General features: G+C 36.5%; 1 protein-coding gene across 1 annotated transcript; it reads right to left on the minus strand.

The window, feature by feature from the left end:
• Positions 1-905: 905 nt before the first annotated feature.
• On the minus strand, positions 906-24,367 carry LOC142335892 (uncharacterized). Its single transcript, XM_075384243.1, has 3 exons — positions 23,042-24,367; positions 17,405-17,627; positions 906-1,387 (listed from the first exon to the last, which is right to left on the minus strand). Exons 1-3 carry the CDS (start codon positions 24,161-24,163, stop codon positions 1,200-1,202), a joined length of 1,533 nt encoding a protein of 510 aa, XP_075240358.1. The 5' UTR covers positions 24,164-24,367; the 3' UTR covers positions 906-1,199.
• Between the last annotated feature and the right edge of the window lie 804 nt (positions 24,368-25,171).

Below are 25,171 nucleotides of genomic sequence, written 5' to 3' on the forward strand. Positions count from 1 at the left end.
GGCATCCAATAAGTCACTCATCCCTTTGCCAAAAGTCAAAACACAGACTCCGAAGAAATCCTTGAGATTTTCAATAATAAACATAGCTGGCAGATCGCCAGAAAATAGCCGCAATGGATTCGTAGATCGGCAGTCTAAAAAAAACAGTAAAAAAGACAGACCAAAAAAATTCGTCTTTTCATTGAAGGCTGATCTGTTATATTTTGATTAAAAATCTGTATAAGTTATTGCTGCCTCTATTAGCTGATCTCAAATAACCTTCATTTAGAGTGATACACACCAATTTGACCTCATCTCTTTGAATTAAAGTAAATAAAAGTCAATTTCAAAGTGAGGAAGTCATTTTTGAGAGTGAGGTAAGTCAAGTGTGACCAAAAATTTAATCACGCGCATGAACAAAAAAACTCGCTCCACGAAGAGCGAAAAATGACGTCACACATGCAATTCAGTAGAAATTGCATGAACGAATGAACAAAAAGTGGCTGTGACGTCATATGGTTGTAACAAAAATCATGACGAAGAAATAAAAAAAACCAAGAGAAGGCCAATAATAGCCCCAGCTATCGCTGTGCGGCTATTAAAAATGTTCAATTACCTTGCTAAAGACAGTCTATTACCCAAACAAGTATCTAAAAAAGAAATTTTTTTCGATTCAAACTAAACTTGGGGCATATTATTTGGATAATAAAGATGTTTTCGATATGTTTTATTAGGTATTGCACTTTTTTTCTCTGGGCACCTCTTGTAGAGTCTTTTGACTCGTATGGTGTCAAGGTGGTAAACTGATTAAACTTAATATGTATAAAATACTCGTATCGTCTACCATCTGAATTTAAATCAATCAATCAATCAGTCTCGCATGCAGTTCCGAATTTTGAAAGGATATGGAAGTGAAAATTTAAAAACAAGACATTAGAAAAATCCAATTGTTGTATAAATTAATAACTTTTGATAGAAAAATTGCTTCACTTATAGATGAAAATAAATCTACGATCAAATGAAAGATTCCAAACACAGAAAACATAGAATGACATATTGACTGAAAATACTTCAGTCGTGGTAATCTAACTTCTTATATACATCAAGCGTTTTTATATACATATTATAAAAATTCAAGCCTCCCCGAAGCTGTGATTTAGATAGAAGACAGTTCGAAGTGTTGGTTGTCGTTATTGTGCGATGTTTTAAGCAGTAACTGCTCAGCTGTATAGTATTTCGTAGCTGGGTGGTGGGGGTGGGGCGGCGGAGCTGAAGAAGTCGGGAGGCGGGGTGTAGGCGGGCACATCAGTGAAGAGTCCGACATTGAGGGGAGGGTCATCCCATCCGAAGAAGAGGGTGTCACCGTCTGGTTTGTAATCAGGAGCCTTGTCTCTGTGCACGTAGATGCCTATCACAAAAAAAAACGAATTACTTTAGGGTGAAGGATTTCCTGAACTGATATGGTAACTTCAGATTGTCTAAGCATCTCAGTACTGTACCCTCTCCCATGAACAAATTTTTGATTTCATAAGCAAGTTTGGACTACTAAAATAGCCGTTTCCGAATTGCATTTTTTCGAAACGAGCTAATTAGAATTATAAACAAACGTGTCAAACAGCCACCCCATTACTCTATAATTTTCTGTCTCCTCAAAAGTTTTGCTGAATCGCATACTCAATAATCATTATTTTAACCATGAAATCCGATCATCAAATGTGGCATGAATCAACGAATGTCTTCGTTCAACAAGCAACAAAAAATTATTAAGAAAGTTGAATGGTTTTTTATGTTTTTCATTATCAGCGTATCCCTATAAATAATAACTTAGGGGCATTCAACAGTTACTTTTACTCTTAAGAAGAAAACAACCAATTTATCAATTTTATTAATCAACAAACTAATTAAATTTATAAATTTGTTTGTTTTCTTCCTTAAAGTTAAAAATAACTCTTAAACTCCCCTAAGTTGCTGTTCAAATCATGCAAATTTCTTAATACTTTTTTGTTGCCTAATGAATGAAGACGCTCTGTTAATTCAGAAATAGGATGGACAATAATTTTTGATCTCAAGTTCATCTGAGAAAATTGAGATCACATGCTCTAATTTCTATTTCGAGATGTTTTCCTTGAATTTATTTATTGAGAGCAAATTGTAAATGCACACCTATTGTCAATTTACAAGATACGCCAAGGAAGCTGATATTTGTCCATAATCCCATTCAAGTTATTTTCCTATTTCAATAATTAACGGAAATTATAACAAAAAGCCCATTTAGTTTTTTACACTGATAAATGTGAAAGTATCAATTTAGATATCAAGGGGTAGTTAATCCTCAGTTTCACAGAACTCAGCAGTATTCAAATTTTCTCGAGTTGCCAATACATGCATTGAAATCAAAATATCTCGTCAGCAAATACTAACAATTAGAAACAAACAGATTATAAACTTTAAGGCAAAACTTAAAACTTACCTAAAACTTCGCCCCTGGCCCAAGCTTAGAAATATATCCATCAGTTCATTGATCGCTTTGTAAGAATGGCACACAGAAGCTGCCTGTGTCAGAAGCAGAAAAGACACCGAATAAAGCACCCCAAAATTAAATTTACAAAAACTTGGAATAAGCTAGATCTTGATTTTTGTACAAAAGCATTTTTAAGGTGCGAAATACTTTAAGTCATTTTGTAGTTAACAGACTCCTGTTTCTTAATAGAGGATACAGTGACAAAAATCAATACCAATAAGCATTAGAGATGGCTACTAAGACTTATAAAATATTTACAAAATTCAAGTAGCAGGTATCAAAATTAGGGCTTTATGGGTTTATCCAGTTTCTATTTTTGACTTCGTTTAAAGATAACAAATCTCTTGATTCTAGACTGTGATCGATAAACAACTGCTGCTTAGAAGCAGCTTGAGCAGATTGAGAATCATGAGAAACTAGACGAGAGAACAAATTTTAACGGAAAAAGTTGAACAGGCTGTCAACTAAGGTAAAAGCGCGACTTTTGTTCAACGAAGCAAAAAAATAGCGGAAAGAATTCCGAAAACAACTCGAAGTCATCCCAATGAAACACAACTCACTAACGTAAGACGAATTGCTCTCCAACGACCGACAAGCGGTTGTCTTCGGCAGTATCTCATTTTGTAGCCCTTAGAGGCTACTTTTTTGCAAAAAAAATAATGCCAATATAATTTCCAGATAAACGATGTGAAAGAAGGAGTCAATAACTTTGCTTGAAACTAACCTGCAAGCTTGCAATCTAGCATTGCATAAAAATATGGCATTTTAGCATCATCCAATCAAACTTGCTTGAATCCAATCAAAATTTTAGCCCAAATTATAAGAACGATGCTAAGTTTTGGAAAAGTTCACTGAAAAACTTTCAACTTCTTCCTTTTTAAATCATTCATTTGCCCTGATAACCTATATTATAGCTTCTAGCTATTTTGCTTTGGTGACAACGATCTAGTTTTCATCTGACAGAAACCGCATATAATTGAACGATCATAAAACACTTGATATAGAAAACAAACAAAACGAGATATAAGCTAACACTGACAAATTACACCATAATTGGTTACATTCTCAGGTTGGTTAACCCCACTAAGAAAATAGGATATCATAGCTCTTAGTTTAATTAGAATTCGACTGAAACAGCACAGTAGCATCATCATTGTTTACATTAAAAAACACAAAGATAAAAAGCTTTTCAGAATAAATAGACAAAGTCATTCATTTTTTTTTGAAAAAAAAATTGTTTTAAAATATTTACGCTAAAAATCTAACTTTCAGTTAAATTAGGAATTGATTTTATTTGAAAATATATAACTGACCAAATACGAGATTATAGACGGAAGAACAGTACATAACCGACTAACGTCGGGCGAATTGCTGTCGATCGACAGGCGAGCGGTTGGCTTCGTCAGTAGCTAGCCGCGGTTTAGTGAGGCTAGCTTTAGCCTAATTAAAGGGGCGTGAGGTGAGCGCAGCGAGAGGGGGTCTTTGACTGGACGGGGCCCTTACAGCCTGAACGATGTGCAGGAGTGGGGATTGGGGGCTTATTAGGAGTGGGTCAATTTCTAAGAGAACTGGTCAAGCGAAAAATCGCATAAAAAAAGACCAACAGGTCTAATATAATTGCTACAAACTTCGTTTGAGAGCAATTAAAAACTTCCGTTTGAGAGCAGTTAAATACAATCCTGTGAAAAAGTGGTTCACGTGCTTATGATTGAGTTGCTGAGTTGATGGAATCTTGAACTTGAAAACTGAAAATTCTTATTGAAAAACTTAAAGACCTTTGCTACAATCTGTTTTTTTTGTGGAGTGCAAGTGGAGTGCAGTTTATTTAATTGGGTCTACGGGGGCCAGCCGAAAAGCTCAATATCACTTCTCCGGTGAGATCGTACCTATTCTTTGTTCAATTTTCCGGGGTGGTCTAACTATGAAGGTTCAATCTTCCCCCCCCCCAAGTTTTCTGGGGCGGTTTGCCTGTGAAAACAATCGAAAACCCTTCCCCAACGCCTCTTTTTATGCACAAGTCAGAAATGGGAAAACAGAAAGGCACAAAAACAAACAACAACGCCTCTGAAAACTTTCCTTGCGGCTCCTGCAAATTAAATTGCAAAAATTACTGCATTAACTGCTTTAAATGCAATTCATGGTTTCACGTTGCATGTAGAGATTTGTCGCATGAGAACTTTGTGGCATTGGACAAGATAAATGGTGCTTTTTGGGCCTGCGTAGCCTGTAGAGCAAACGTCATAGGTCACCAAAACAACGAAATAGAAAATTTGCAAAATAATTTTCAACAGAGCGTTGCTGGAATAAGAGACGACTTGCAAAAAGAGATTACTGAATTTAAAAGCGAAATGCTTACCAACATAGAAATTAAATTGACGCTTAAAAATTCAAGATACGAGAATGAACCTCAAAAGTTAACTGAGAACTTGAGAGCGAATGCTGATCTAACTAGTCAATCAAAGCGAGAAAATAAATCATAGTTTTTGGAGTACCAGAGAAAACCAGCGATACAATGATAACCGTATTGGACAGAATCAGTCAAGACAAAAATCAGTTGAAGAACTTGCTCGAAAAATTGGAATCCAGACATTAAATATCGAAGACATTTTTCGTCTGGGTAAATTTAACTCAACCCAAACTCGTCCGCGACCGCTGGTGGTGAAGCTCTCAAATACTTGGAATTGCAGAACCATGATGATGTCAAATGCAAAATTGAAGGCCGACAATATTTTTATCAAACAGTTTTTATCGAAAAATGAGTGGGGAAAAAGAAAAACAAGCTCTAGAGTATCGGCTTAAACTTGCTCAAACCTTGAATATCAACCGTTCAGACATTAAAATTAGATCAGCTAGGCTGTTTTTCAGGAACAAAATGATTGATACTAACTTAACTATAGAAAATAGTTGCCTACTAACGAACTCTTGAATTGTCGTTCACTATTAAGTATGGATAGACGAGTGATGTTGGATATCCTTCTGAAAACTATTAATCCCGATAAGTAGTAATTGTTCATACGAAGAAGTAGTTTTGAACGTATTCGAAAAATTAAATATGTCATCACTGCAATCCCATGCAAGCTCGCTGGATATTTTTCTTTGTAACAATATTAACTTATGTAGCGAAATATTAGAGGAGAAGTATTTAATAGCTGAAATTTCGATTCAATATGCTGAGCAAGAAGCCTTGCCTAAAATGAAACGTTTAAATATTGGCAAAGCTAATTGGGACGAAATTACGATCAATTTTAATTTTCCAATGTCTTCCTTTGAGCAATTGATAATATTGTCGACTCGTTTTACCATAAATTAGAACTAGCGTCTTCCATTGCAATTCCACTCAAAACCTCTAGAAGAACCAATGCGCCTTTTTACATGTCCTCTAACAGTATCCATTTACGAGAAAATTTCACGACTTAGAGAAGAGTTATCCATTTCTCTAAATAATGACAAGAAACATTTCGTTGAAAAAATCCAAGTCTGGTCAACGAACGATGCATATAAATTAATGAGACAAATAAAAAAACAGCCAGCTCTGCCTGCGAATACATGGAAAAAGGAGTCTTTGGGTACAAGAGCATTGCAGAATGTTTTAACGATTATTTTGCTTCTGTTTTTGTTCAAGACGATTCTGAAGTTGTTATTCCATTTAATCAAAGTCCAGAAATATTTCTTGATGAAATTTAGTTTAGCAAAGCGGCTCTGAGTGAGGAAATCAAATACATACGCAGTGGTGCTAACTCTTTTGATGGAATCAGCCCAAAGTTTTTGAAGTCTGCTTTACCGTACATTTCGAATCAACTTTTGTTTATCTTCAGTTGCTGTGTTAGCAAATGTGAGTTTCCCAATTTGTGGAAAAAAGTGCATGTACGACCCCATTTCAAAAGCAGTAACAAATTAGATATCAAGAACTACCGACCGATTGCCATGCTTAGCTCCTTGTCACTGCTATTTGAGCGTATGGTGTATAAACAGTTCTCGATCTTTCTGCAACAAAAGCTTTGCGTAGAGCAACATGGTTGTAGGAAAAATCATTCAACCATCACTCAATTACTTCTCTACTGCAACAGGTTGTATGAGTTACTTAAAGCAAAAAAAATGCCAATGACAGTGTATCTAGACATAGCAAAGGCCTTTGATACCATCAATTATAATATCATACTTTTAAAATTATGTCGAATGGGATTTGACAGTGCTTTCTTGAGGTTTTTCGCGTCATATTTAACTGATCGACAGCCGAGAAATGTAATATCTTGCGGACTTTCGACCAATCACCAGTGGTGGGCCTCAAGGGTCAATTATTACAGTGTTTCTTTTTTCCGTTTATATAAATGACCTACCCGAAAAAATTGTCAATGAGTGCTATTTATACGCGGATGACACAAAAATCGTCAGCACTGTAGACAAAAAATTACAGCTGGAAAAAGATATTGAAAATGCTATTGTTTGCAGCAAGGAGAATCGGTTAAATTTCAATTTCGATAAGTTTAAAAACGTGCAATTTTCATTGCGTAAAAATCAAAACAAGCAAATTTTGCGTCTTCCCAGCAATGGAGCCATCTCACAGAAAACACACTTCAAAGGCTTGGGCATATATTTTTCAGATAATTTATCATGGGATCATCACTTAAGTTTTGTTCTCCAAAAAGCAAATCAGAAGCTTGCTTATCTAAAGAGAACAACTCCAAGTGAAACAAGAATTAAATATTGGCAAAGCTAATTGGGAGGAATTTACGATCAATTTTAATTTTCCAATGTCTTCCTTTGACTCAATTGATAATATTGTCGACTCGTTTTACCATAAATTAGAACTAGCGTCTTCCATTGCAATTCCACTCAAAACCTCTAGAAGAATCAATGCGCCTTTTTACATGTCCTCTAACAGTATCCAATTTGAAAATAAACTCAAAACAGCTTTGAGAAATACACAAAGCGCCGAGAAAATTTCACGAATTAGAGAAGAGGCATCCATTTCTCTAAATACTGACAAGAAACATTTCGTTGAAAAAAGCAAAGTCTGGTCAACGAACGATGCATATAAATTAATGAGACAAATAAAAAAACAGCCAGCTCTGCCTGAGAATACATGGAAAAAGAAGTCTTTGGGTACAAGAGCAATGCAGAATGTTTTAACGATTATTTTGCTTCTGTTTTTGTTCAAGACGATTCTGAAGTTGTTACTCCATTTAATCAAAGTCCAGAAATATTTCTTGATGAAATTCAGTTTAGCAAAGCGGCTCTGAGTGAGGAAATCAAATGCATACGCAGTGGTGCTAACTCTTTTGATGGAATCAGCCCAAAGTTTTTGAAGTCTGCTTTACCGTACATTTCTAATCAACTTTTGTTTATCTTCAGTTGCTGTGTTAGCAAATGTGAGTTTCCCAATTTGTGGAAAAAAGTGCATGTACGACCCCATTTCAAAAGCAGTAGCAAATTAGATATCAAGAACTACCGACCGATTGCCATGCTTAGCTCCTTGTCACTGCTATTTGAGCGTATGGTGTATAAACAGTTCTCGATCTTTCTGCAACAAAAACTTTGCGTAGAGCAACATGGTTGTAGGAAAAATCATTCAACCATCACTATTACTTCTCTACTGCAACAGGTTGTATGAGTTAATTAAAGCAAAAAATGCCAATGACAGTGTATCTAGACATAGCAAAGGCCTTTGATACCATCAATTATAATATCATACTTTTAAAATTATGTCGAATGGGATTTGACAGTGCTTTCTTGAGGTTTTTCGCGTCATATTTAACTGATCGACAGCGGAGAGTTGTAATATCTTGCGGAAAATTGGACTTTCGACCAATCACCAGTGGTGGGCCTCAAGGGTGAATTATTACAGTTTTTCTTTTTTCCGTTTATATAAATGACCTACCCGAAATAATTGTCAATGAGTGCTATTTATACGCGGATGACACAAAAATCGTCAGCACTGTAGACAAAAGATTACAGCTGGAAAAAGATATTGAAAATGCTATTGTTTGGAGCAAGGAGAATCGGTTAAATTTCAATTTCGATAAGTTTAAAAACGTGCAATTTTCATTGCGTAAATATCAAAACAAGCAAATTTTGCGTCTTCCCAGCAATGGAGCCATCTCACAGAAAACACACTTCAAAGACTTGGGCATATATTTTTCAGAAAATTTATCATGGGATCATCACTTAAGTTTTGTTCTACAAAAGGCAAATCACAAGCTTGCTTATCTAAAGAGAACAATTCCAAGTGAAACAAGAATTAAATATTGGCAAAGCTAATTGGGAGGAATTTACGATCAATTTTAATTTTCCAATGTCTTCCTTTGACTCAATTGATAATATTGTCGACTCGTTTTACCATAAATTAGAACTAGCGTCTTCCATTGCAATTCCACTCAAAAGCCCTAGAAGAACCAATGCACCTTTTTACATGTCCTCTAACAGTATCCATTTAGAAAATAAACTCAAAACAGCTTTGAAAAATACACAAAGCGCCGAGAAAATTTCACGACTTAGAGAAGAGTTATCCATTTCTCTAAACAATGACAGGAAACATTTCGTTGAAAAAAGCAAAGTCTGGTCAACGAACGATGCATATAATTTAATGAGACAAAAAAAAAACAGCCAGCTCTGCCTGAGAATACATGGAAAAAGAAGTCTTTGGGTACAAGAGCATTGCAGAATGTTTTAACGATTATTTTGCTTCTGTTTTTGTTCAAGACGATTCTGAAGTTGTTATTCCATTTAATCAAAGTCCAGACATATTTCTTGATGAAATTCAGTTTAGCAAAGCGGCTCTGAGTGAGGAAATCAAACACATACGCAGTGGTGCTAACTCTTTTGATGGAATCAGCCCAAAGTTTTTAAAGTCTGCTTTACCGTACATTTCGAATCAACTTTTGTTTATCTTCAGTTGCTGTGTTAGCAAATGTGAGTTTCCCAATTTGTGGAAAAAAGTGCATGTACGACCCCATTTCAAAAGCAGTAGCAAATTAGATATCAAGAACTACCGACCGATTGCCATGCTTAGCTCCTTGTCACTGCTATTTGAGCGTATGGTGTATAAACAGTTCTCGATCTTTCTGCAACAAAAACTTTGCGTAGAGCAACATGGTTGTAGGAAAAATCATTCAACCATCACTCAATTACTTCTCTACTGCAACAGGTTGTATGAGTTACTTAAAGCAAAAAATGCCAATGACAGGGTATCTAGACATAGCAAAGGCCTTTGATACCATCAATTATAATATCATACTTTTAAAATTATGTCGAATGGGATTTGACAGTGCTTTCTTGAGGTTTTTCGCGTCATATTTAACTGATCGACAGCGGAGAGTTGTAATATCTTGCGGAAAATTGGACTTTCGACCAATCACCAGTGGTGGTCCTCAAGGGTGAATTATTACAGTGTTTCTTTTTTCCGTTTAAATAAATGACCTACCCGAAATAATTGTCAATGAGTGCTATTTATACGCGGATGACACAAAAATCGTCAGCACTGTAGACAAAAGATTACAGCTGCAAAAAGATATTGAAAATGCTATTGTTTGGAGCAAGGAGAATCGGTTAAATTTCAATTTCGATAAGTTTTAAAACGTGCAATTTTCATTGCGTAAAAATCAAAACAAGCAAATTTTGCGTCTTCCCAGCAATGGAGCCATCTCACAGAAAACACACTTCAAAGACTTGGGCATATATTTTTCAGAAAATTTATCATGGGATCATCACTTAAGTTTTGTTCTACAAAAAGCAAATCAGAAGCTTGCTTATCTAAAGAGAACAATTCCAAGTGAAACAAGAATCAAATATTGGCAAAGCTAATTGGGAGGAATTGACGATCAATTTTAATTTTCCAATGTCTTCCTTTGTCTCAATTGATAATATTGTCGACTCGTTTTACCATAAATTAGAACTAGCGTCTTCCATTGCATTTCCACTCAAAACCTCTAGAAGAACCAATGCGCCTTTTTACATGTCCTCTAACAGTATCCATTTAGAAAATAAACTCAAAACAGCTTTGAAAAATACACAAAGCGCCGAGAAAATTTCACGACTTAGAGAAGAGTTATCCATTTCTCTAAATAATGACAAGAAACCTTTCGTTGAAAAAAGCAAAGTCTGGTCATCGAACGATGCATATAAATTAATGAGACAAACAAAAAAACAGTCAGCTCTGCCTGAGAATACATGGAAAAAGAAGTCTTTGGGTACAAGAGCATTGCAGAATGTTTTAACGATTATTTTGCTTCTGTTTTTGTTCAAGACGATTCTGAAGTTGTTATTCCATTTAATCAAAGTCCAGAAATATTTCTTGATGAAATTCTGTTTAGCAAATCGGCTCTGAGTGAGGAAATCAAATACATACGCAGTGGTGCTAACTCTTTTGATGGAATCAGCCCAAAGTTTTTGAAGTCTGCTTTACCGTACATTTCGAATCAACTTTTGTTTATCTTCAGTTGCTGTGTTAGCAAATGTGAGTTTCCCAATTTGTGGAAAAAAGTGCATGTACGACCCCATTTCAAAAGCAGTAGCAAATTAGATATCAAGAACTACCGACCGATTGCCATGCTTAGCTCCTTGTCACTGCTATTTGAGCGTATGGTGTATTAACAGTTCTCGATCTTTCTGCAACAAAAGCTTTGCGTAGAGCAACATGGTTGTAGGAAAAATCATTCAACCATCACTCAATTACTTCTCTACTGCAACAGGTTGTATGAGTTACTTAAAGCAAAAAAAATGCCAATGACAGTGTATCTAGACATAGCAAAGGCCTTTGATACCATCAATTATAATATCATACTTTTAAAATTATGTCGAATGGGATTTGACAGTGCTTTCTTGAGGTTTTTCGCTTCATATTTAACTGATCGACAGCCGAGAGTTGTAATATCTTGCGGAAAATTGGACTTTCGACCAATCACCAGTGGTGGGCCTCAAGGGTGAATTAATACAGTTATTCTTTTTTCCGTTTATATAAATGACCTACCCGAAATAATTGTCAATGAGTGCTATTTTTACGCGGATGACACAAAAATCGTCAGCACTGTAGACAAAAGATTACAGCTCGAAAAAGATATTGAAAATGCTATTGTTTGGAGCAAGGAGAATCGGTTAAATTTCAATTTCGATAAGTTTAAAAACGTGCAATTTTCATTGCGTAAAAACCAAAACAAGCAAATTTTGCGTCTTCCCAGCAATGGAGCCATCTCACAGAAAACACACTTCAAAGACTTGGGCATATATTTTTCAGAAAATTTATCATGGGATCATCACTTAAGTTTTGTTCTACAAAAAGCAAATCAGAAGCTTGCTTATCTAAAGAGAACAACTCCAAGTGAAACAAGAATTAAATATTGGCAAAGCTAATTGGGAGGAATTTACGATCAATTTTAATTTTCCAATGTCTTCCTTTGACTCAATTGATAATATTGTCGACTCGTTTTACCATAAATTAGAACTAGCGTCTTCCATTGCAATTCCACTCAAAACCTCTAGAAGAATCAATGCGCCTTTTTACATGTCCTCTAACAGTATCCAATTTGAAAATAAACTCAAAACAGCTTTGAGAAATACACAAAGCGCCGAGAAAATTTCACGAATTAGAGAAGAGGCATCCATTTCTCTAAATACTGACAAGAAACATTTCGTTGAAAAAAGCAAAGTCTGGTCAACGAACGATGCATATAAATTAATGAGACAAATAAAAAAACAGCCAGCTCTGCCTGAGAATACACGAAAAAAGAATTCTTTGGGTACAAGAGCATTGCAGAATGTTTTAACGATTATTTTGCTCCTGTTTTTGTTCAAGACGATTCTGAAGTTGTTATTCCATTTAATCAAAGTCCAGAAATATTTCTTGATGAAATTCAGTTTAGCAAAGCGGCTCTGAGTGAGGAAATCAAATACATACGCAGTGGTGCTAACTCTTTTGATGGAATCAGCCCAAAGTTTTTGAAGCCTGCTTTACCGTACATTTCGAATCAACTTTTGTTTATCTTCAGTTGCTGTGTTAGCAAATGTGAGTTTCCCAATTTGTGGAAAAAAGTGCATGTACGACCCCATTTCAAAAGCAGTAGAAAATTAGATATCAAGAACTACCGACCGATTGCCATGCTTAGCTCCTTATCACTGCAATTTGAGCGTATGGTGTATTAACAGTTCTCGATCTTTCTGCAACAAAAGCTTTGCGTAGAGCAACATGGTTGTAGGAAAAATCATTCAACCATCACTCAATTACTTCTCTACTGCAACAGGTTGTATGAGAGACTTAAAGCAAAAAAAACATGCCAATGACAGTGTATCTAGACATAACAAAGGCCTTTGATACCATCAATTATAATATCATACTTTTAAAATTATGTCAAATGGGATTTGACAGTGCTTTCTTGAGGTTTTTCGCGTCATATTTAACTGATCGACAGCCGAGAGTTGTAATATCTTGCGGAAAATTGGACTTTCGACCAATCACCAGTGGTGGGCCTCAAGGGTGAATTATTACAGTTATTCTTTTTTCCGTTTATATAAATGACCTACCCGAAATAATTGTCAATGAGTGCTATTTATACGCGGATGACACAAAAATCGTCAGCACTGTAGACAAAAGATTACAGCTGGAAAAAGATATTGAAAATGCTATTGTTTGGAGCAAGGAGAATCGGTTAAATTTTTATTTCGATAAGTTTAAAAACGTGCAATTTTCATTGCGTAAAAATCAAAACAAGCAAATTTTGCATCTTCCCAGGAATGGAGCCATTTCACAGAAAACACACTTCAAAGACTTGGGCATATATTTTTCAGAAAATTTATCATGGGATCATCACTTAAGTTTTGTTCTACAAAAAGCAAATCAGAAGCTTGCTTATCTAAAGAGAACAATTCCAAGTGAAACAAGAATTAAATATTGGCAAAGCTAATTGGGAGGAATTTACGATCAATTTTAATTTTCCAATGTCTTCCTTTGACTCAATTGATAATATTGTCGACTCGTTTTACCAGAAATTAGAACTAGCGTCTTCCATTGCAATTCCACTCAAAACCTCTAGAAGAACCAATGCGCCTTTTTACATGTCCTCTAACAGTATCTATTTAGAAAATAATTTCAAAACAGCTTTGAAAAATACACAAAGCGCCGAGAAAAATTCACGACTTAGAGAAGAGTTATCCATTTCTCTAAATAATGACAAGAAACATTTCGTTGAAAAAAGCAAAGTCTGGTCAACGAACGATGCATATAAATTAATGAGACAAATAAAAAAACAGCCAGCTCTGCCTGAGAATACACGAAAAAAGAATTCTTTGGGTACAAGAGCATTGCAGAATGTTTTAACGATTATTTTGCTTCTGTTTTTGTTCAAGACGATTCTGAAGTTGTTATTCCATTTAATCAAAGTCCAGAAATATTTCTTGATGAAATTCAGTTTAGCAAAGCGGCTCTGAGTGAGGAAATCAAATACATACGCAGTGGTGCTAACTCTTTTGATGGAATCAGCCCAAAGTTTTTGAAGTCTGCTTTACCGTACATTTCGAATCAACTTTTGTTTATCTTCAGTTGCTGTGTTAGCAAATGTGAGTTTCCCAATTTGTGGAAAAAAGTGCATGTACGACCCCATTTCAACAGCAGTAACAAATTAGATATCAAGAACTACCGACCGATTGCCATGCTTAGCTCCTTGTCACTGCTATTTGAGCGTATGGTGTATAAACAGTTCTCGATCTTTCTGCAACAAAAGCTTTGCGTAGAGCAACATGGTTGTAGGAAAAATCATTCAACCATCACTCAATTACTTCTCTACTGCAACAGGTTGTATGAGTTACTTAAAGCAAAAAAATGCCAATGACAGTGTATCTAGACATAGCAAAGGCCTTTGATACCATCAATTATAATATCATATTTTTAAAATTATGTCGAATGGGATTTGACAGTGCTTTCTTGAGGTTTTTCGCTTCATATTTAACTGATCGACAGCCGAGAGTTGTAATATCTTGCGGAAAATTGGACTTTCGACCAATCACCAGTGGTGGGCCTCAAGGGTGAATTATTACAGTTATTCTTTTTTCCTTTTATATAATTGACCTACCCGAAATAATTGTCAATGAGTGCTATTTTTACGCGGATGACACAAAAATCGTCAGCACTGTAGACAAAAGATTACAGCTGGAAAAAGATATTGAAAATGCTATTGTTTGGAGCAAGGAGAACCGGTTAAATTTCAATTTCGATAAGTTTTAAAACGTGCAATTTTCATTGCGTAAAAATCAAAACAAGCAAATTTTGCGTCTTCCCAGCAATGGGCCATCTCACAGAAAACACACTTCAAAGACTTGGGCATATATTTTTCAGAAAATTTATTATGGGAACATCACTTAAGTTTTGTTCTACAAAAAGCAAATCAGAAGCTTGCTTATCTAAAGAGAACAATTCCAAGTGAAACAAAAATGTCAGTCAAATGCAACCTAGTCAAAACATACATAATATCGATCTTGCTTTATGGATCAAATGTTTTTTGTATGCCAGTAAAACTATCGTAAGGCAAATGGAAAAGCTTCAGAGAAAAAATTTAAAATGGATGCAATCAAACAGTCATTTTATTGATAAAGAATACAATGATTGTCTTCGATCAGTAAATTTACTTCCGATCACAAATCAATTTTTTTTTGGATCTCGTAGTTTTAAAGAGAATTTTGACCGGAAAACTTCCACTTGAGGCAGAGCAATTTTGGCAAATAAGGAATGGACATCCGAAAACACGATCAAACGAGAACATATTTTTATACTCAAACGAATGTAATCGCAAGCGTTGCCGATCTAATTTTTTCTACCGCATTACAAACTTCAACCATTCGATGTCACTGGCGCGTGATTTTCCCAACTATAACCTATATTCAAGTCCTCCCAAATTCAAAAGGGAAGTCAAAGAATATCTATTTGATTCAGCTAAGAAGAAATTTAATTACAAATCATAACCATATGGATGGACAGTGTTTGAGGGAAATCAAATTCAAGCCCCGTTAGGGACTTACTAAGCTTGGTAAAACCAAGTTTAGTGAAATTCATTATTATTATTGTTTTGTTCCGTCTGCAACTCTATCTTCGGTTGATTTTGCCAGAAAATTAAACACCTTGAAATGTTATATCCACCAGTTGGCCCTCACTCTATTAGCAATTATTTCGACCAGCCGGAATAGTACGAGTCATCAGCGTATTTTCACTTTGAAAAACGGAGCCTATCATCTTGATTTGAAATATTGTACAAAAAGAAATAACAAACTTCAAACAGCTGGTTATACAAGCATGTTACCCTTTCAAAGTAACAAACACCCAGTCTATGTTGAGAATCCATCCTATGAGCATGAAGTTTCAACCTTTGGTCTTAGAGTTGAGAGGTGGAAAAATCCAATTTTTCATCCCAAAATGATTTGAGGTGGAAAAATCCAATTTTCCATCCCAAAATGATCTTTTCCACCTCACATAACACAAAATAATTTTCAAGGATTGTCGGGACAACAAATTCTCATTTAATTCTGTTAGGTGACTACAACTTGAACTATATCCACAAAACAACGAATCAAAAACTAGACATTTTTGCTTCCAATTCCGGTCTTAAAATTGTTAGCAAAGAGAACCTACAAGATTCTCTGACACAAGTTGCTCACTAATTGACCTTTCAACTCTGCTCATTTTCTCAACATTTTCGAGTTCGATTCGTCCCTAAAAGGGAATGAAGAGCAAAAAAAGTTCAACATGGAATTTTTCTCTGGGGCAAAGTTTAACAGATCTTGCATTAGCAGAATGGTGGCATATCTACGAATGCAGTGAGCTGTAAGATTCCAGTGAGCTATTTGAAACTTTTCTCAGAATTTTTGATCTTGTTAAAAATAATGTTTGACGCAAGATTGAGAAGTTTGATAGCAGATTAAAGGTCTGTTTCCTGAGAAATAAGTACGATAGAGCAAGAGATATTATCATAGAGACAAAGCTACATCCAGCGGGGCTTTTCAAAACAAAGATGTCGTTGATTAAGTTTCGTCATGATATTTCTCATTAACACAACTCAGAAAATGTAACGGTTTTTTGAGCGTGCAGCAAAACTCTCGGTCTAAGAATTTCAAAATTAGACAGAGTAGCAGAAGCTTTGTCATGAATTCAATTGTTCTTCAGTGTGTTCAAAGATTGAACAACCTGGCATTAGATGTTCGATTCACAAGAAACGATAAATCTTTCAACTAAACAGTTTTTTATTCTTCAGCATGATAAAACTCCATGAAACAGTAAGATTTATCTTTAAAATTTGTTTTTATTTATAGGAAGAAAACATACATATTGATTTTTGTTTTAAAAAAAAGCATCCTTAGAAATGAAACAAATATGATTTTTGACATATTAATTTGGGGATTTGTTTTATTTTGTACAAGTATGTTTAACCTCTTGAGTTGTATATTGCATTTACTTGTTTTAAAAATGAATATTCGACCCAAAAGTCGAAATCCCCCCCCCCCGGTAATTAATTCATAACTTGTATCACTACTACTTTTGATCGCGGTTGAATGAAATACAATAATTCACTTTATCTTTTAATTTATTTCCATTAATCAATAATTATTGAGCTATGGACAATTGTGACAGTTGCTCAATCATCTTTTTCGACTATTTCTGCTTTAGCCGAAATCGATTAACGAGCAAATTTAAGCAATTATTTACCAATGAAGTTTACTTCCAGTTCCTCCCGAATCCCGCATCACTACATCAACATCATCCAATTTTTTCAAACGAACAATTGGCTAACAAAGATTTAAAATGAAAGCTTGAAATATGAAATTATGAACATGCCTTCTAATCGTTACGCGTGACAGACTAGAGAGAATATAGTTGGTAAATAAGTAAATAGTAGCCTTGGGCAGTATAGATAAACGAACAAGAAAACTTACTGGAAATATCAGCAGCGCTGCAGAGATGGTAATTGAAGCCTATCATAGCGTTAATGAGTCCGGCTATCATGAGCTGCCCGTTAAATCTCTCAGGGGCCTTGCCAGAAGCACTCCAGGGGTTGCACTGAAGACTCCAGCGAGTGGCTTGTCCCTCGTACACAATTCGTGGCTCATCCGAGAAATCGAAGAACACTTGCATAACTTGCTGCAGATGTGATGTCACCTGAATCGTAGATAGTCAGATTAATAACGAAAGTAACCACTGAACGGTACATTTAGGCAGTAATTATCTTTCGGCATATTCATATTAATTAATACTTCGGCGTTTACATAATTCCGCTTTCGATTGGTTGATAAATTAAGAAAATGAAAAATAAGGCATGCAATATATTTCTATAAATTTAGTTGACAATACTACCACGCCACTATCCAGTTGGTTCATATTGCACTGCCAAATAACTTAGAATTGAACTTAGCAGAAATCAGAACTCCAACCACCCACTCAAAAAATTTTTTAAAATTCGAAAATAAAATTTCACCGAATCCACTTTTAGCATGCTTACAGTAAACTAGAGATACCTAGCAGCAGCAGCAACATATAGATGAAATATGGCGATAGAGATTTGGAACTTTTTTAATGCCCCACAACTTTCCAAACAAAACCTTAAAGTCAACTTTTGAGATACTTATCGAAATTCCTTTAAACATTAATAGCCGTATCTCAATGATTCAAATCTTATGGTCATCGCCCATTGCCTTTGATGTAAATGTTATATTTGACAAAAATTTGCAGCAAATTAAACTTAGATATTCCGGAATACTTCACAACCTCGCGATCTTTGGAACTCTACCGGTCTTCACAACACCGTACAGCAGAACTTCAAAAAAATAAGTTCCACGAGAAACGTAAACAAGCCGCCCAGTCCATTTAGAACTAAAAGCCGAGGTCCCGATTCAACCTAAATTCAATCCATTCAATCAAATTCTCCTTCATGTTCACGTCTAACGTTTACACGGACTATAGAACGAAAATTGGGACCAATTCACGGTATTACTTTGGGCTAGCATCGCGGTGTCTAGATTATCTGAAGCCCACGACAGAGAGCAATAAATATCCAACTATATCTTGAAAGATATGAACTCAACTTTTATCTACATTTAACCGGAAAACACCCGCAATGATCTCGACCAGTCCCCACGAAAAGTTATAAAGCGATGCGCAGAAGACCAAATAATAAACTTTGATCTTCACCAGCAACATCGCCAGTTTGACCCGGTAAAAAAACAATCAGACGGTTTCTTCGCCAACATGCAAAGCCTCACAAACATTGCAATCGTGGACGATGATTAAGCAGGCATCAATCACACATTAGAAAGACAACGAAGATTACGAGAGCAATTCAATCAAAAAAGTCCAATCTTATACAGGAAAATTCTAAAAGTAGAACGATATTATTCCGGTAAACGATTCATGTAAAGAGACGGGTCAGCATTGACCCAATGTAACCAAAAAAGACCAATATTACTGCATCAAACGAACTGAACTCCGCAAGTAATCCAGCAGTTGTCCACCCCCCCCCCCCCCCCCCCCCCGCCCCCCAACAAAATGACAGCAGGCATTACCTCAATGCAAGCAACACAATCTCAGGGCCAACAATTTTCACCAAATCTAAACAACTCAGTTTCAAAAACTACGGGAGACAGTCATCATTCTCCTAATGCAGACCTTTACAAAACCGCTAACGCTAACTAAAGAAGCAGATAGTTTTACTATGATACGTAGAGGACAAGAACCCTACAGGGGACAGAGCAGAAAGAAATAGTACAGGGCTTTTTAATAGAATTGAGCCTGGGTCATTCAAATTATAGTCCAGAATGGTCTCCTACTACGCAAACTTTCTCTTCGAAATGTGCCAACAATCAGCACACTGCTCGTGACTGCCCCAAAAGCCAAGCTGCATGCTGGAACAGAAACAAACTATTTAATCACCGGTCAAAAAAAACACTCCGCCTACTTTTCTGCAAAAATTAGTTAGCTTAAACCAGAACAGGGAAAAGATTTTTGTTTTACAATTGGAGTTCGAAACAATTTCCATAAAAGCCATCACTGACACCAGCTCCTTCGCTAGTACTAGGTAAAAAAAGAGTTTGATAGAAAAAGTTCTTCGCACAAAAGTCAACAGCAAGGCCGCGCCGCAAAATAGTTTCAACTGTTTTTACATCCATCATCAATCCCTTTCACACCAATAAAAATATGAAATCGGATAATTTTCCTTGGAACAAGAATCTTGATATTCGAAAACTTGTCCTCAGCAATTCTCGGATTTCATTTTTTGGGGAAAAAATCTCCACACAACCGATTACTACATTTCCCAAAACGATGAGGGAAACCACCACGTCAACTCTCACTGCGGATGCAGCCAGTACTAGACTATGAAACAGCTAATCAAATTGTCATAGTCTAACATACCGCGAAATTTGAAAAAACTTGAACTGGTGGTCACTACTATCTTGGACAAACTGGGCAACGACAAAGCATTGCCTCAACTGGCCAATAACACAAGAAGAAGTACCCCTGAAAATCCTAGAGGGATCAGTCGTTGCAACATTTCAAGAACGAGCATAGAACGAGCACCATTATTGCACCAGAACGAGCAGTATCTAATACCATTAGAAGCAAACTTTTAGAGAAAAAAACTAGCACAAGAGATTAAAACAGCAAAATCGGACGATTATATTGCCAGCGGCGAAATAAACAACAACTGACTTCGGTTCCCAACTCCAGACTCATCATGACTCAAACCAACTCGCAGGTGTTAGAAAGCGCATTTACGATGAAATGGCAAAGTTCAAAAACCTTTCGGCACCACCAACCTCAGAAAAAAAAATCGTAAAACCTTTTGAATTCATTCAAATGGAACGGAAGCATAATGTCTGAAACTGAAAGAACTCGAATTGAATCTTTACCTGTCGAATTCAATGACATTTTATAAGCCACAGACTTGACATTTGGTACACCAAGAACCTCTCTGCAGAACTAACCCTTGACACCGACAGGCCTGTCTACTCTGTGTCAAAAAAATCAACTCAACTCAAAGATTACCTATTAGTCAAATTAGCACCACTAAAGTTTTGTAGTCATAATAACACTACGTCTTCACTTCAGTCGCTACTAATGACCCATCCTTGCTTAACGAAAACCCAAATGTGAAACACCAGATTCTGATTGACCTAAAAAAAACCTCAAAACTTTAAAAAAAATTATTACAAAAACATCCACTTCTCAAATAGCAACGATAGCTTACGGCTCACATCTCACACAAAATGAAAGAGCGGAGAACAGCGGAGAATGTGACGACATTGGAAATGGCGCGTGCAACTCGCCACCGATAAGTGTCAGTTCGGACAGCCTGAAATACAATTTCTTGGGATCACAGTCACATCAGAAGCCTTAACGCATATACCGCAGAAAATCGAAACATACCTAAACGGCAGAGGAGCCCAAAGAGGGTAGAACAGATGAACTATTCTAATAGCACGGTTATTTAATAGAAATGGAACTCGACCGTTCAATTAATAGCCCAGAAAAGTTTCCTACTGCCTATCGAACTTTCTGTTGGCTATGAGCCAACAAACAGCAATGGAGGGAGCTAATATAAACAATCAACAGAATCAGAGAGTGCACCCGTTTTCATGAGACATCCGAAAGTGTTTTCCCGGAACTCATAGAACCGACCCATTCATATTACGCAGCCACATCAAAAGTAGTGAAAAAGAAAGACGGAAGCTGCAGATTAGTTGCGGACTAAAAAGGTCTGAACAAGCAAAAAGAAAAAAGACAAGTGGAAGAAATTGCTCGGGGGCTTTTCAAAATGAAACGTTGGTTTTTTCGCGAAAAATTCATTTTCCGGGATATTTCGTATCAAATAATGGAGGTGGAACCAGGGAAAGTAGCGGCAGTCAGTAAAAGGAAAGGCCCTAGAACAAAAACAGCTATACTGTGAATTTTCGCATTTAATAAGCTTTCGGGAAAACTGCTATTCTATAAACTATTAAGCAAAGAAGAACGCTTTACATGGAGCAAAGAATGTTAAACTCCAGTAGAAAACTTACACAAGCACTAGAGAGGGTACCCATTTCGAGATATCTAAATGACCGCGACCCCTATACTTCTACAAACCCCTATACTTAATCTACAATTTTCGAATACATAGGTAGATAAGTGAAACAAATCTAGCATAAGGCCAATCAAATAACCATAAGTTTCAAGACAATCTTAATCAGATGAAAATTCATCTTCTGTGTTTCGCGTGTTTTTCGATCAGCCGGTATGGTACCCAGTGATACTAATCGCGTCATTGCACTGCAACCCAATAACCCAATGGGGGAACTTGGTTATTTGTATCATCGCGAATACTATTCTATCGAATAGAGCTTGACAACAAAACGAACAGCTAAAAATCTGTGATATGATACAAACATTGTAGTTGTAAAGGCAAAACAAGATAAATATGATATCACAGAAATTGAAAAGTTGGATTAATTTCAATCTATAATATGTAAGAATGATTGAACCCATCTTCTACTGTTACTAATCGCCCCCATTGTGAACACAGCTCCACAAAGAGCGTTTGAAGTAATTTGGATGCATGGCAAGATAAAATGCTAACAACGACCACTAGAGAACAACGCAATGCTGGAACTGCCGGGGCTCAGCTCAAAACATAACCGACTAAACGTCGAAAGAATTGCTCTTGAACGACTAGTGGGAGCTCTAATCAATAGCAGCCTGCTTCAGTCGGGGGGGGGGAGCCTAAATGGGACTAAGAAGTACTATAGTGGGCTTCAAATAACCACATTAGAGGTTAACATATAACACTATTAAGATTTAAAGTAAAAAATGACACCAGTTTCGGCGCACTTTTCATTTGACTTTTAGTATTAAATTGCCGCCAATTGAGTTCAGCTGCTTGAAATTGTGATTGAGAGAGAATTTTAGATCACGCGAAATGCAAAAAGTCAAGGGCGTAAAAGTCACTCGAAAAGTCAAAATTGTCAAGCGAAAATTTTAAAATTTTGCATAAAAAAAGAGACAATAGTTGCTATGAACTACGTTCAAGAGCAATTAAAAAGAGCTCCTTCAAAGTAAATGGGAAGGCGAAAGGCTGAGTAATCAATTTAATGAAAGAAAAAAGATACCTGAAAACGCTAAGAATCAGTAGGAGTCCTGCAAAAGGCAGTTGCAAAAGGCAGCGGGAGGTTAAAAAGGATTGAAGAAAAGAATCCGGTAGAAGAGCGGGGAGCCGGAGAACGCCTAGGTTTCGAAAATCAAAGAGCCGGATCAAGACGGAACAAACATTAAGAAAAAGGAGCAGAATATGTTGGGAGGCTATCAATGCTCACAGCCCCTTCAGTAGTTCACCAATTTATTATGAGCTCCTTCTCCCACCTCTGTTAACATCAACAAATGCGGTACAAAAACACTTCAGAAGCGAAATAACAATGAGAAACTCCAGCGATTATTTGAACTTTCCTATTTCTAAATAACAATGAAGTCTTAGACTAACAATTTTCATCAGTAAAACTTGAGGTTTAGAGTTCTTCAAACCCTGCAAGTTCGCAATGATAAGTACAGACCTGTTCCGGCAAATGAACTCCGTATAGCTTCTTAGAGTCCTTCACGCTTAGCGCACAATACGTAGAATCCTTCGGAGGCATTCGAACAAAGAAAAATACACCTTTGTCGTTCTGAGATCTGCTGATATCCAAGTTCATAATCACTTTCCATCCAGCCCGCCGTAATGCAGTGAAAATTTGACAAATTAATGTTACTGATGGCATGGCACTCTCTCCCCTAGCCCACCACGGTGTACCTTTCAACTTGAATTCATAACTGCCGTAATGATCTTCTTCGTGTTGAATTTCCCTCCAATACTGCCTCACAACACTTTGCACAATTTCTTTCACGGCTCCGTCTGCATTCATCAAACGCAGTCTATCATTTCTGTTTAAGCTCAAGGCAAAGATAGATTGGGTGAATGCCGGTGAAATGTATAAATTTCGCTTTCTACAGAAGAAAAGAGTGTCTGTCATAGCATCAACGTTTGTAGCAGAATAAAGGGTCCAGCCATAGCTACCCATGACCTGCATGATCTTCATGATGAGCAATCTGTTCTTCACGCCTTCCTCGCCGCCTGGACTTTGCCATGGAAACCCTTTCATCTTAACAGTGAAACAGCCTTCTTCAAATTCTGCCCGTTGAATGCCTTTCCAGTTTTCGTTGACACAGTATTTGATAGCCTCGTTGATTTCAGGAGGGCAACTGAACATCTTCAGCTTGTCCCATCCCCACAAGTCAATGGCACAGAACTCAATATCACTCGCTACATTGCATGGAGACTTATAGAAAAACCAGGCACTTAAGTCATTATACCAGTTGAAATCTCCTGACATTATTTTGATATACCCTGCTTGAGATAACTCTTTCAACAGTACACAAGCAAAGTTCAAGAAATTTCTATGATCAGTGGAAGACGCATTTGGTGAGAACGGATAACCACTACATTTGAAAACTACAACATCAGTGACCATTGATTCCTTTTGAATTCCTTTGGGATAGTGTGTTTGTAGACAATTTCGGATCATGGACACAAGCGATGCATCGGCGTTGAAGACGTGAATTTGGTCATAGTAGAAGCTCACAATACAAAAGGGAACATTGGGGTTATAAGACGGAAGTCTCGTGTAAGAGGCTCCCATTTCTAAATCTGAAGAAAGGTCAATTAAAAGAAAGACACTCCCCTAAAAGGTTAGTCGGTCAACTCGGGGGCAGCCAGTCAACTCCTATGTATAATTATAAATGGTCTCAGACAAATATAAATACATATTCATTTTATCCTTGAACAAATTGTGAAACAGTTTTAACCTGACGATGAACGTAAAGTTCGCAAACGTTGTTTTAAATATCGGAAGTAATTTTTAATTTGACAAATTGATTTCTTTTACATATAATTATAAATCCTGACAGTAGTGAAAAATTAAAGCTTCAGATGCAAGAAATAGACAAAGGATCAGAATTACTATCTAAATAGGGGGTTAGAAGCTAAATGACACTCGGATAAGCTAAATGAAATCCTGAGCTCCAGTCAGTTTGAGCCTCGTAATGGAGAAAGTGATGATCTAACAATAAGAACGGAAAAACTGATAAATAGCAGTTTGCATCAATTAATGAAACAGGGAGAGATAAGTGAAAAGATTTATCACAGGCTCAGGACAACTGGATCGCAACCGGCCAGGCTTTATGGACTTGCTAAGGTACATAAAAATGGTACGCCGCTTCGGCCTGTTCTGTCAATACCCGGTAGCAGTTACGATAACCTCAATAAATTTCTCTCTCCCTTTTTCGAGAAGTTACCAGGTGCAAATATTGAGACTAACTCGAAAGATGCCAGAGCAGCTCTAGAGGCTACCAAATTGGATGAAGATGAGCTAGTGGTATCTCTCGATGTAAAAAGCTAATACACCAATGAACCGGTTGCGGAGGAAATTGAAATTGCGCTTAAAGAACTGCACTCCAGTGACGAGGTATCTGAGATTCCGAGGTCAGCTTTGAAGAGCCTTTTGAGACTAGCCGTAACGAATGTTCACTTTAAATGTAATAAAATGTGGAACACTCAATCGGACGGTTTAGCAATGAGTGCTTCGCTGGCGTTAATTTTGGCAAAGTTGTGGATGAAATTCTTTGAAAAATATTCGCTGAAACCAGAA

Source organism: Convolutriloba macropyga, chromosome 3 (genome assembly GCF_964194025.1).
Source record: "Convolutriloba macropyga chromosome 3, txConMacr16.3, whole genome shotgun sequence".
NCBI lineage: Eukaryota > Metazoa > Xenacoelomorpha > Acoela > Convolutidae > Convolutriloba > Convolutriloba macropyga.

Excerpts from the sequence above, each read along its gene's own strand:
- LOC142335892 (XM_075384243.1), bottom strand. The coding sequence starts at position 24,163 with ATGGGAGCCTCTTACACGAGACTTCCGTCTTATAACCCCAATGTTCCC. Across the intron at positions 17,628-23,041 it reads GAGTTCATTTGCCGGAACAG|GTGACATCACATCTGCAGCA; the intron begins GTCTGTACTTAT and ends TCTACGATTCAG. Across the intron at positions 1,388-17,404 it reads CAGCGCTGCTGATATTTCCA|GCATCTACGTGCACAGAGAC; the intron begins GTAAGTTTTCTT and ends TTTTTGTGATAG.